The sequence below is a fragment of the Coenobita brevimanus genome, chromosome 89, assembly GCF_032717465.1.
Source record: "Coenobita brevimanus isolate Jiangsu-jjx chromosome 89, ASM3271746v2, whole genome shotgun sequence".
Taxonomy (NCBI): Eukaryota; Metazoa; Arthropoda; class Malacostraca; order Decapoda; family Coenobitidae; genus Coenobita; species Coenobita brevimanus.
The window spans coordinates 21,184,279-21,196,778 of NC_137042.1; the positions used below are offsets into that span (position 1 = coordinate 21,184,279).

Below are 12,500 nucleotides of genomic sequence, written 5' to 3' on the forward strand. Positions count from 1 at the left end.
AATATAATTTCTTGTATACGTTTTGTTTACATTAAGTAAATTATTTTTTTGCGCATAACATACACATTGTATTTCTGTATACCCTATATGCATCTGGACATATATTTTCACCTTCAAAAACTATATATATAATTTTCCTATGTCGCATGTATGGCCCTCCATTACCTCTGTGGCGCCATGGTATATTAAATAGACTTATGTGTGTGTGTGTGTGTGTGTGTGTGTGTGTGTGTGTGTGTGTGTGTGTGTGTGTGTGTGTGTGTGTGTGTGTGTGTGTGTGTGTGTGTGTTGTATAGTCTTTTATTGTATTTAAATATGTGCTTTCTTTATTTATGTTTATCTTTATCCCAGGTATGTAAATTGGGTTGTTGTATATTCCAGTGTATTCCCACCCCCCTAGTGTTGTTGTATAATGTAGCTCTGTATTCATGTCCACCCTCTCATTTATCCCTCTCTCTTCCTGCCGCCATTCCCTTTATCACACCATCTGCATACATTACTCTCAAACTCCTCTCCTTTTCCCTTCCTCTCCATTCCATCCCATCACATTCCTCGCCGTCCCTTCCCTTCTATTCCCGGTACTTTCCCTTCCGTCCCTCCCCTTATACCGTGCTATTTTATTGTGTGTGTGTGTGTGTGTGTGTGTGTGTGTGTGTGTGTGTGTGTGTGTGTGTGTGTGTGTGCGCGCGCGCATCTTTGTCAAGTGAGCGTTCTTACTCTCTCACTGACTATAAATGTGTGGCATCTCTCTTTCACTGTCTTAAAATCTTTCTGTTCTGTTACAGACGGCAGGATGGAGCGAGTGTGGTTCCTGATGGCCCTCTTAGCCCTCTGTAGCGCCATGGTAAGCATACTCATAGCTCCACAGGCTGTTGGTGATGTTCAAACGCTACTGTAAAATAAAGAACAAGATAAGCGTACGCAGAGAGCACATACCTCCTCCACTCGTATACCAGACCACTCAGATCACCACCAAAATTAAATCAACTCTTCCTAAGTCCATTACCCGCATATCCACAAAATTTCATTGAAATCCACCGGTAGCTTCTTGAGAGCTTGTGGATAAACACACAAAAACTGTCCTGAACCGGGACTCGAACTCGCATCACCACCAGAGTTTATTAATCACCTTTGTCTTGGCCTGTGATCCTCATATCAACACAGTTTTAGTGAAATCCATCAGTAACTTTTTTATATCTTGTAGACAAACAGACAAAGAGGGGTGAATCATAACATCTTCCAACTTTCGTTGGCGGAGGTAATAATTACAGTCTTTCTATAAACTAATGAATACGGTAACGCATTTGTTATTTTATTCTTTCACCTTTCATAACCTTTTATTCATCCTACGAAAAAACTTTCACACTGGAGGAGTTAATGAACGTTACATTTATCTCCTCCAAGTCGAATAGTTTCTCCTGAACGGAATAAGATTGTCTGATGATAGAAAACATAAACTGAAACACGTCATCGCAGTGAAAACGATAAATTCAGAAAAGCTCTCAGACGATAAGCATGTAGATTTTGAAAAGTATAGCTTCTTTGTTCTTAGATGGTGAAAAGGAGCACTACATCGACTTTAATAACGTTTTAAAAGAGCTTTACAACTACTGAAATAACTTTTTAAAAGATTTATTTGACATTGTTCAACAAATAGAGGAACGATTTGTTTTACTTTTTATGTGGACAGTAAAATGTTTGAAAATGTTTTACTGTACAATTGTCAAGACACTAATTATTTTATCTGGGTATATTGTTCAGTAAGTGTGTGTGTGTGTGTGTATAGTGTGTGTATATATATATATATATATATATATATATATATATATATATATATATATATATATATATATATATATATATATATTATATATATATGTATATATGTAAATATATGTATATATATTCTGTTAGGTAATATAAGCCATGCAGAGCAAATATTAATTGCTCTTTTAATGCACAGCAAGCATTTAATTTACATGTAAGTAATATTTTATTATTTTTTTATGTATCCTACTCTGGACATAGGCTTTACAGCCTGCTCCCAAGGCCTAGTAGTCCTCCTGCATACCATACACCTCTACATGTTACCACTTCGGCGCTAACACCCACCATCCATATTGAATACATGCTAGGGCTGTCTCATACAGGACTGATGTACTGGTATTAGCGGGGGTAATTTTGTGACGTGTCGGCGGGTTATCTGGTAGATCAGAAAAGTCTGTTCTTTATGAAATTCAAACCCCTAAACTGTTCCCAGCCCCAGCCTGGATTCGAACCTGGGCCCATTTAGACTGCAGGCCGGCTCTCTACCGATTCTGCCACTACCTCCTCCTTGAGCTGAGCACGCCTTTAATTCATTCGTGTTTTTATCCCAGACGATTTTATGTTGCTTAGGAGATAGTTCGAAGTGGAGAGGTTATATTTACCCTTCATTAATTCCTTCAGTACAAGAAGCCTTTCCTAACTTGGATAAATCATCTGGAGGACAGCAAGAATAGACTAATATTATATACCACATCGTAATGAAGATGTTAAGAGTATTTATGGTAATGAAGAGTGATGATAAATATCGTATTATGTGTAATAAATTCTTGCCAGGTGTAATTTTTTTTGTTTTATATGTAAGAAATACACAAAGTTGCCGGACCATTTTTATGTGTAGTCTGAAGTGAATGAGAAGATTTAAGAAAAAAAATACTCGTAAACATTGCATTTGATTTTTTTTTTTTTTTCAATATTTGTATAGGAGTTCATGTTTTATATGGGAAAACAAAGGGCAAGGCAGATTTTGGAGGATAACGTGTAGGAGTACATGAGGTAGGATGACTTGGAATGGTTGGATGACATGTTTGAGTTATGGTGATGTCTTTTTATATTTTATTCGTACTATTTCCTGACGACCTTATTCAACTTTAGTCTCACAATAGCGAGAAGAGTTGATGTAGTCGATATCTAACCTTTTCAGTTCAGAAGGTTTCTCATGAACTAAGTATAATCGTCTGACGCTGTTATGAATAAAGCAGAAATGACGTCACCGTATTATAGAGTTTAAAGGTCATGTGGTTTCTCCCGGTGATATCGTGTCCTGGCGCTGGTCAGAATTGAATACCTGAGTGAGACCCCACCTTCTAACAAGTCAAGTGTAGGATTCATATATCTTCGGACACTAACTAGCGCATTTTTTTTTTTAACATGCGGCTCGCTAGTTCATGTGTATGCTGTTACGGTAGACTGTGTAGATGTAAAAAAAAAACTTGCAAATAACATAACGTGAACTAGAATATTTAGGTTTGATATACAAATAAATATCTAGAAAAGATATATTAGAAAGCCTCCTAAATCCCCACTACTCGAATACGTCGTGTAATTGTTTCACTGCTCCTAACAGACGATTATATTCGGATGGAGCGAGACCTCTTGTAGGTTAAGGGGTTAATGAAGGCTACATCTGACCCAATCAGTTCAAAACCCTTCTCCAGATCTGCGTAAAATCATTTGGAGTTAGGAAGAATGGAATAATAATGACATGATAGAGGATAATGGGGTGGGAGGCGTTCCAGTCGTTCCAGTCTTGGCCATTCTAGTTGAGCTCTAGGATTAGGTGGCTGACAGTAGGTAGGTGGATATATGGTGTTCATGAGACAGAGAGAGAGAGAGAGAGAGAGAGAGAGAGAGAGAGAGAGAGAGAGAGAGAGCCGGGGGAGGGGGGGGGGTTGCAGTAATTTAGAGCCATGAGTTTCACACCTGGGTAAACTGAGGAACTACAAGAAATTTCTTTTTATAATTAGTCTTAATGTTGTGTATTTTAATTATTCGCCAACCCCTTCAGTACGCGACGCTATTTTTATTTCGTTCTTGAAAAATTCAGACGATTTTATTGATTTCTGCGACGGACTTTCGAACTGGAGGGTTATATATAGCCATCATTAACTACTATAAAATAAGTCGACCTTGAAATAATTAAAGAAAATCATTTGGAGGTAGCCATCGTAGTCACCACATTGAAGAGGTTAAGAAAATTGGTGCTGTATATGGAAGAGAAAAGAGAATGATTGAAATAACGAAAATAATGCCATGATAATAATGATGATAACGAGAAATAATACCATCTCCCACCAAAGTTCAATCAGCAGCAGCGAATTGTTACTACAGCGGAAAATTTGCCCCCGTTTATCACTAATTACAATCTCATTACACACGCCGGCACACTCCCGACCCATAATTAAAATAACTGACATACTTCGGCAGCAATTAAAGTGGAAGGGTGACTCTGCACGTTTGGCTGTTATGGGTAGGTGAAGTGGGTTTGTTGTTTACATGTGTTTGTCGTATTATCACCCTTCCATGATACTGGAGTGGTATACCTTCACATGGTGGCACCGAAATAACCTAGCGACTCCCCTGGTTGGTTATACTCGTACAAACATCCTTCAGCTCCCTTCCTGCCGTTGAGGATGGTGGGCTGCTGATAAAGGGCGACTTCAACCTGCAGTCTACCGGGTTCCCGTTTCAGATGAACCTGGGACTACAGCAGCAACAACAACATCTAGTCCTTCTAAAACGGGGATCCTTCCTAAACCAAAATCGTCTGGCAGTAATGACGATAAAAACAAATATCTTTTCATAGTGAAAGGATTAAAGGAAATTTATCGTTTCGTCCAAACCTGCTGCTCCTTCCTAAGCTGAATGAAATCGTCTGGATGTAACAAGAGAAAAGCGGAAATGTCATTGAAGTGCAGGGCTTTATTGATTCGTGTGTGTGCGTGTGTGTGTGTGTGTGTGTGTGTGTGTGTGTGTGTGTGTGTGTGTGTGTGTGTGTGTGTGTGTGTGTGACTGTCTTAGATTATAGTAATAAAAAAATTGTTACAGCTCACACAGAGTAAATCTAGCGTCCGTGTCGCCCGAGTGATTTAGTAAGTTAAATGTGGCGTGCTGTCACCGTAGACTTTTTTGGTAATGTAGAAGTTTCGACTGGTTGATGGGTATAGCGAGTATTTTGTTGGATCATAGAAACTAAATATAAGAATAATGCACATAAGGAGAAAAGGAGAGAGAGAGAGAGAGAGAGAGAGAGAGAGAGAGAGAGAGAGAGAGAGAGACAGACAGACAGACAGACAGACAGACAGAGAGAAGGGCAGGGGAGGGTGACTTTTCTGGTTCTCCCTCACTGATCCCACCTCATCTCGCGTGATTGATGGAATCTCTCTCTCTCTCTCTCTCTCTCTCTCTCTCTCTCTCTCTCTCTCTCTCTCTCTCTCTCTCTCTCTCTCGTGTGTGTGTGCGTGTGCGTCCGTGCGTGCGTGTGCGGATTTATGTATGTATGCACTTTGTATGCAACGTAGTTGGGGTGCATACCATCAACTCACACGATGTAGTGATGTTACCTTTAGTGACTCATCACTGAATGACAAGTCAGATATCTTCCTGTAACCTTGGAAACCAGTTGCTACGTTGGATGGTAATCATATAGCAAAATGACGCCTTGACATCTCAAAGGCTTTCGATCGAGTCTGGCATAAATCTTTAATTTCCAAACTGCCCTCCTACGGTTTCTATCCTTCTATCTGTGCCTTCATCGCTAGTTTCCTTTCTGGTCGTTCTATAGCCGCTGTTGTAGACGGCCATCGTTCTTCTCCTAGATCTATCAACAGTGGTGTTCCTCAGGGCTCTGTCCTATCACCAACTCTCTTCCTTTTATTCATCAATGATCTTCTAAGCTGTACATCTAACCCTATCCACTCATACGCTGACGACTCCACCCTTCACCTTTCCATTCGGTTCCCACAACGCCCATCTCAACAGCTACTTCAACAAGCAAGGGATGAGGCTATGGCACACCTAATGTCTGCCTTGGCTCGTATCTCTGACTGGGGTAAAAATAATGTGGTTGTCTTTAATGCATCTAAGACTCAGTTCTTACACCTATCAACCCGACAAAATCTTCCACAGGTATACCCACTAATGTTTAATAATATTCAGCTTAATCCTGCATCATCCTTGAACATGCTTGGGGTTTCATTTACTCGGGACTTATCTTGGAAAAATCATATTACATCTCTTGTAAAATCTGCTTCCAAGAGATTGGGTGTGCTAAGCCGACTCCGCTCTTTCTTTACCCCTGCACAATTGTTGACTCTATACAGGGGTTTTATCCGCCCCTGTGTGGAGTACAACTCTCATGTGTGGGGAGGCTCCCCACATACAGCTCTTCTCAATAGGGTGGAGTCAAAGGCTTTTCGTCTCATTAACTCTCCTCCTCTTACTGACTCCCTTCAACCTCTGTCTCTTCGCCGCTCTGTTGCATCTTTATCTCTTTTCTATCGCTACTTTAATGGTCACTGCTCCTCTGAACTGTCTGCTTGCATTCCTCCACCTCTACGACGGGCGCGTAGCACCCGTCTGGCAGCAAACTCTCATCCCTTTTCTGTCCAACTCTCTAATGCAAGAGTTAACCGTTACTCCCAGTCTTTCATTTATGCAACAGGTCAGCTCTGGAACTGTCTCCCTCTGTCTGTATTTCCTGCTTCCTATGATCTCCAGTCTTTCAAACGCAGTGTGTCCAGGCATCTCAAAATGATCGGATCTTGAATTTGGCTCGCTATTGTATTTTGTTTTTCTCTTGGAGGGAACTGTTACTGCGGGCTCATGGCCTTTGGTTCCTTCTTCCTCGCATTAAAAAAAAAAAAAAAAAAGGTTAAGCTCTCCATCTGATGGGACCCATAAGGGTTTACAGCTGAGGAGTGGCTGGAGTTTATTACTACTATACCACCACTCACGGTCGAGCGAGGCTGGTCGTCCTTGTCCTATAAGTTGGGAAGGAGTGGGTTGTGATGGGACAAAAGGAGAATGGATGGTGTGTGCGTGTGTGTGTGTGTGTGTGTACGTAGATAGATAGATATGGAAGGCTCACCTTATCTGTTTAGCGTCCATTTGTATTTAACCTTTCAACTCTTGTACTGCTAACATTTCTCGTAGCTGAAGAAAGTGCATTCAAACCAACGAAATCGTTGTTTATTACCTGCAGGGTTACCTTCTACAAAACAAAATAATCTGATTTTTGCCTGAATAATACCCTCACTCCCTCACCATATTAATTAAACATAAATGTTTGGAGCGTGTATTGATATAACCCGGTAACATGAAGTACGTAGGTAAATCTGTCCCCATCTCTTCGATATTTTCCCTGTTTATCTGCATGTACGAATATACGAAAACGTTTACAGTTTGGGCAGTCATTTTAAGTTGGTAATTGTTTTTTAAGCTAAAGAAGATATTTAGTTAGTCCCGCATCGTTACCAGAGAAGTTTCTCAGCATAGGATGTACAAATATACCTAAAGAGTATACCATAATTGGAGTAGTGCATGTTATTGCCAAAGAAAGTGATTAGAAAGTGAAGTACAGATGAATTTTAAAGACTAATGCATACTGTTACCAAAGGAGTCGATTTGGAAGTATCATAGCAGTTATTCAACACCCTGCCAGCACTCGTTCACTTAGTTTAGGTCCGCCAGTCCTGGTTCGCCCCAGATATCTTACTTTCGACGCTGTGCTTGTGACGTTAATAGCGAATGAGTAGGTAACCCACTGACTTTTGATGAAACCTTTAATGTGACGGACATTTTGTGGAGCATCAGTAGTTACTAGATGCGATTAGCCTGCATCCCACGTTAGAATGCTGCCTGTAACAATTACGAGAGGAAAGACACGTTTTACCTAGGTCATGTGCTGCAGAAATTGTCGTCAGATAGTGGGGGTTGCTGCCCCTCCGCGATTTTAAGCTTAAGTATTCGGCCGTTTAACCCTGTCACCGTGAGATTCCTTGACTAATTTGAAGATCATATGCGGGTAGCGCGAATACATTTTAACACTGCTACCTCCAGACGATTTTAGCTTGAGAGTGGCCTTACCGACTGGGGAAATTAAAGACTTCATGACTTTTTCTGTAGCAGTGGGCTCTCCTAATCTGCATGAAACCGTCTGGTGGCATGAAAAATAAACCACAAAAATGCTAGTGCATTTAGAGGTTTAAATGGCGTCATCGTACAGAAAGAATCCATGGAGATTAGTGCTAGTGATTTTTGCAGAGTTGAATGAAATTGTCTGGAGGTAGCCAGCGTAAACTAAAGTAGTGATGTCATAACACTGAAAGAGTTAAGTGAACGGATATTCAGTGCATCCTTAGCAGCAAAAAGGTTAAGAGGTGTTGAAAGTACAAATAATAGTATTATAATTTGTTCAGTTTAATTTGGCCTAAAATTGTCCTCTGTCCATCATCATTGCTGAGTTCTAACAAAAGATTAACACAAGAGTACGGTACTGTTCACGAGGACGTAATGTGGAAAGGATGTAGAGCCATGATAGTATCTTTATGCCTCTGAGCTACGTGAAATAATCCGCAGTAGGATGAAAATCTGGGCCAAGTTAATGTGAAAAGAGTTCAGTAGTACCAGCACCATAAGTTCAGGACTACAAATAGTAAAATTACCACAACTACCGCATATTTTTACATCTGCCCCAGTTCCCACAATGTCTGCATCCACCACATGTGCCACAACTTCACCAGCCAGAACTGTAATTACTGCACCTACTACTGAGCAGATACTGAAACCAAGTCGACAGTGCACGGAAACAATAAAGAAAGCTAATAAACTAGTCGGATTTATAGCCAAGGCATTTGAATTAAGATCGGAGAATATCACTCTCATCTTGTATAGTTCCTAGTACGGCCTCATTAGGAGTACTGTGTTAAGTTTTGGTCACTTTTTTTACAAGAAGGATTTGAAGAAATTAGGAAGGGTGCAGCGAAAAGCCACAAAAATGATATCCAGATTAAGCAACAAATCGTATGAGGAACGTTTATAAGAGCTAAAGCTGTTTGATTAATCAAAGTGCAGATAACGACGAGATCTGGTTTAAGTATATAGTACAAATTTTTTAATGGGCATGACAATATGCTAGTTGACAAGTACTTCACAATAGACCTGTCAGATTGCACGAGGTAGTTGTTATAAAAGCATCGGCGAACGTTTCCAATATAATGAAGCAAAACACTTTTTCTTCAGTAGTCAACATTTACAACAAATTGCCTACAAATGTGGTAGACTGTAATACAGTAATAACCTTTAAATGTCGCAGCCAGCATAACCGCCACAACTATCACAACTGCCAAAGTCACCAACAAATACCACAACCACCACAGCTGCAACAAATACCACAACCACCACAGCTGCAACAAATACCACAACCACCATAGCTGCAACAAATACCACAACCACCATAGCTGCAACAAATACCACAACCACCATAGCTGCAACAAATACCACAACCACCATAGCTGCAACAAATACCACAACCACCATAGCTGCAACAAATACCACAACCACCATAGCTGCAACAAATACCACAACCACCATAGCTGCAACAAATACCACAACCACCACGGCAACAACAAATACCACGACCACCACAGCTGCAACAAATGGCACAACCACCACGGCCACCCACATCTACCACAACCAAAACAACTACCACAACCACCAGCACTCTGGGAAGTTGAAGGGAGACTACAAGAGACATCATTAAGGCTCCCTCCCTTCCACCCCCTTCCTTCCTTCCTTCCTCCTTCCCTTCTCTCTCTCCCTTCTATCTTTCTTCCTCCTTCCCACGTCTGCCTCCATCCATTCAGTTTTTTTCTATCTATCCTTGTGTCTTTCATCATCCTTCGCTACTCTCATCCTTTACTTTCCTTTACCCCTTTCCAACTGCTTTTCCTACTTCTCATTCTCACCTTTTTTTCTTTGCTGCTCTTTTCCCTACTCCCATCCTCCTTCGTTCCTTTACTTCTCTTCCGTTCTATTCTCTCTTTCCCTTCCTTTCTTCTCCACTCGCCCCACTTATTTTCACTCTATCTTTTCTTCAGCTCCCTTTATCTTTTCTCCAGCTCCCTTTCTCTATCCTTTCCACTCGTTCCTTTGTTTTTCCTCCACCCCTTATTTCTCCACTTCACCCACTTGTGTATATCCTTCCCTTGTTTTTCTCTCCTCGTTTTCTCCCTTCTTTAATTCTTTTTTCTCCTTCCCTCTTCCTCCTCCCAGGTTTGCCCGTCTCCTACCCTATTCCCCTCTTCCCTTACCTCCCTTACTCTCCTTCTTTCCTTCGTTCCTCCATCGCTTCCTCCACTTTTCCCCTTTCTCTCTCTCCTGTACCTCCCTTCTCATCTTTAATTTTTCTCTCTCTCCCTCTCTTCTTCCGTTTCTCTTCCACCTTCGTTTCCTCACTGCGCCCCCTTTCTATCTGTCTGTCTGTCTGTCTGTCTGTCTGTCTCTCTCTGTCTCTCTGTCTCTGTCTCTCTGTCTCTCTCTGTCTGTCTGTCTGTCTGTCTGTCTCTCTCTCTCTCTCTCTCTCTCTCTCTCTCTCTCTCTCTCTCTCTCTCTCTCTCCTCCCAGCACTACAAATATAGATGATAATAGAATAGCTTAATTAGGACTGCTCTTCTACACCGGCTTAATGACTTGTGCCTCCATAAGCGGCTGTCTGTGCCCGGGAGCAGGTATACTTGAGTGGGATTGATGTGTAAGCGCATTCCACCCTACTCCTGCACATTGAAAATATATATTAATTTGTAGTGGTACCCGGCTTTGATTGGGTTAGCCAGGTTAAGGCCTCAACACGCAATGCATACACCTACGGATACGCGACACCTACTGATATACGACAACCAGTGATACGTGAGACACCCACTGATGCACCCAGTTATCCCCAAAAATAAACTGTGGATATGTTGTTAGGTAGGCGAGGATTGGTCTGCCTCCCCTCCCTGTGCTCTTAGGTGCGACTCCTGTGGTGTCTACAACGTCATTGAGCCTGTAAATATACCCTTACACGATTACATTAAGTTTTGTTATAACATTTACTTTCTTATAGAGTCGAGATTGGAAGTTGCCTCCTCCCTCGAAACACCAGGCATAGAGTCTGTCATACCGGATACCCTTTGCTTTTTTGTTTACGGCCATGCAAAATGCCCTAATTTATCTTGAAACTGAGGGGGGAGGGGTTGGGTTCGGAGGAAGTGACTGTGCCCACTCCTGCTACGCCCTCGATCTGTCCACATAGTACTCGTGACCTTCTTCTGGGCTGTATCAATACCCGTTTCAAATATATAAGACTGTAGCTTGAAAACTGTAAACTTTTATAGCTGTCGCACGGACAAAATATATGGATTAATTTTGCATATTGTCAGACTACATATGGCAGAATATACATGGCCTAGATCAACTTATAAAGAATGATTTTATGCGTTTTTCAGCTGTCCTTCAAATCACGAAAAGACTGAAAAATGAAAATTCAATAACAGTGAGCAATTTAATTTCATTGCATGATGATCAGTAGTTTCATGTTTACTACTCCTTCTGGTGTTACTCGAAAGGTTCCTTCAGGTATATCAGCCGCACATAACATTACTTCTGCCAGTTTTTCTATATAACTGATAGAATAACCTGATCGTAAACTAAAGTGTGTAGAAAACAAAACTGTCTGGTTGTTTTAAGAATTAATTCGGTAAGGATAATGTCTGTGTCGTCTGTGTATCTAGTTGACACAAATACAGTGCATAGATTCTCTCTCTCTCTCTCTCTCTCAATTTTGTCGTTCTTTTGAGATGTTTTCCTTCTTCCTTTCTAGTTTCTTCTGTTCTTTATTTATGTCTCCCTTCCTCTTCCCCTCTTTTGTTTTTCACCATAACTCTCCCCATCCTTCAACCCCTACACATTATTCTGTCTTTACACCACTTCTCTCCCTTTCCTCTCCGCTTCTTCTCTCTCCTCTCCCCCTTCCCCTCCCCTCCCCTCCGATCCTCCCTTCCCTTCGCGTCCCATCCCCTTCATTCCTCTCCCCGCCCCTCAACTCCTAACACATATTTCTGTCTTTCCACTGCCCTTCATATCCCTTTCTTTTCCCTCCCTCTCCGTCTCCACTTCCCCATCTTTCTCCCTCTCTTCTTCTACTCTTCTTTCTCCCTCTCCACCATCTCTTCTTCCTCTCCACCATCTCTTCTTCCTCCCTCTCCCTTTCCACCAACTCTTCTTCCTCCCTCTCCCTCTCTTTCTTCTTCCTTTCTCCCACTTTCCATCTCCACGTCCGTCTTCCCCCATTCAGTCTCCAGCTCTTCTCAACCTTTACATTCCTCCCGTCTCATCTCCACCCTCCCTTCTTCTCCACCTCGCCATTCCTTCCCACATCACCCCACTCCTTTCTTCTCCTTCCTTTGCTTCCTCTTCTTTCTCTCACCCTCCCCTTACCTCTTTCATTATTCCTCCTCCCTCCTTGTCTCCACCTTCGTCTGTTCTTTCTTCCCATTTCTTTTCTGTTTTTTCTTCCACTCTCCTCTCCTCTTCTCTCCTCTCCTCTAATCTGTCCCAGTTTCTCCACATCGTCCATTCCCACTTCCTTCACCTCGCATTGCATCCATATTTTTGTCACTGCTTCCTTCCTCCCTCCC

General features: G+C 41.6%; 1 protein-coding gene across 1 annotated transcript in view; it reads left to right on the top strand.

Moving 5' to 3' along the window:
• LOC145411413 (follistatin-related protein 5-like) overlaps positions 1 to 12,500 on the top strand; it is a 338,220-nt gene that overhangs the window by 239,341 nt on the left and 86,379 nt on the right. The window contains exon 2 of the mRNA XM_080281453.1: positions 786 to 844. Within this exon, the coding sequence (XP_080137579.1) occupies positions 794 to 844 (51 nt within the window). The 5' untranslated portion in view covers positions 786 to 793. The remainder of the gene's footprint in view (positions 1 to 785; positions 845 to 12,500) is intronic.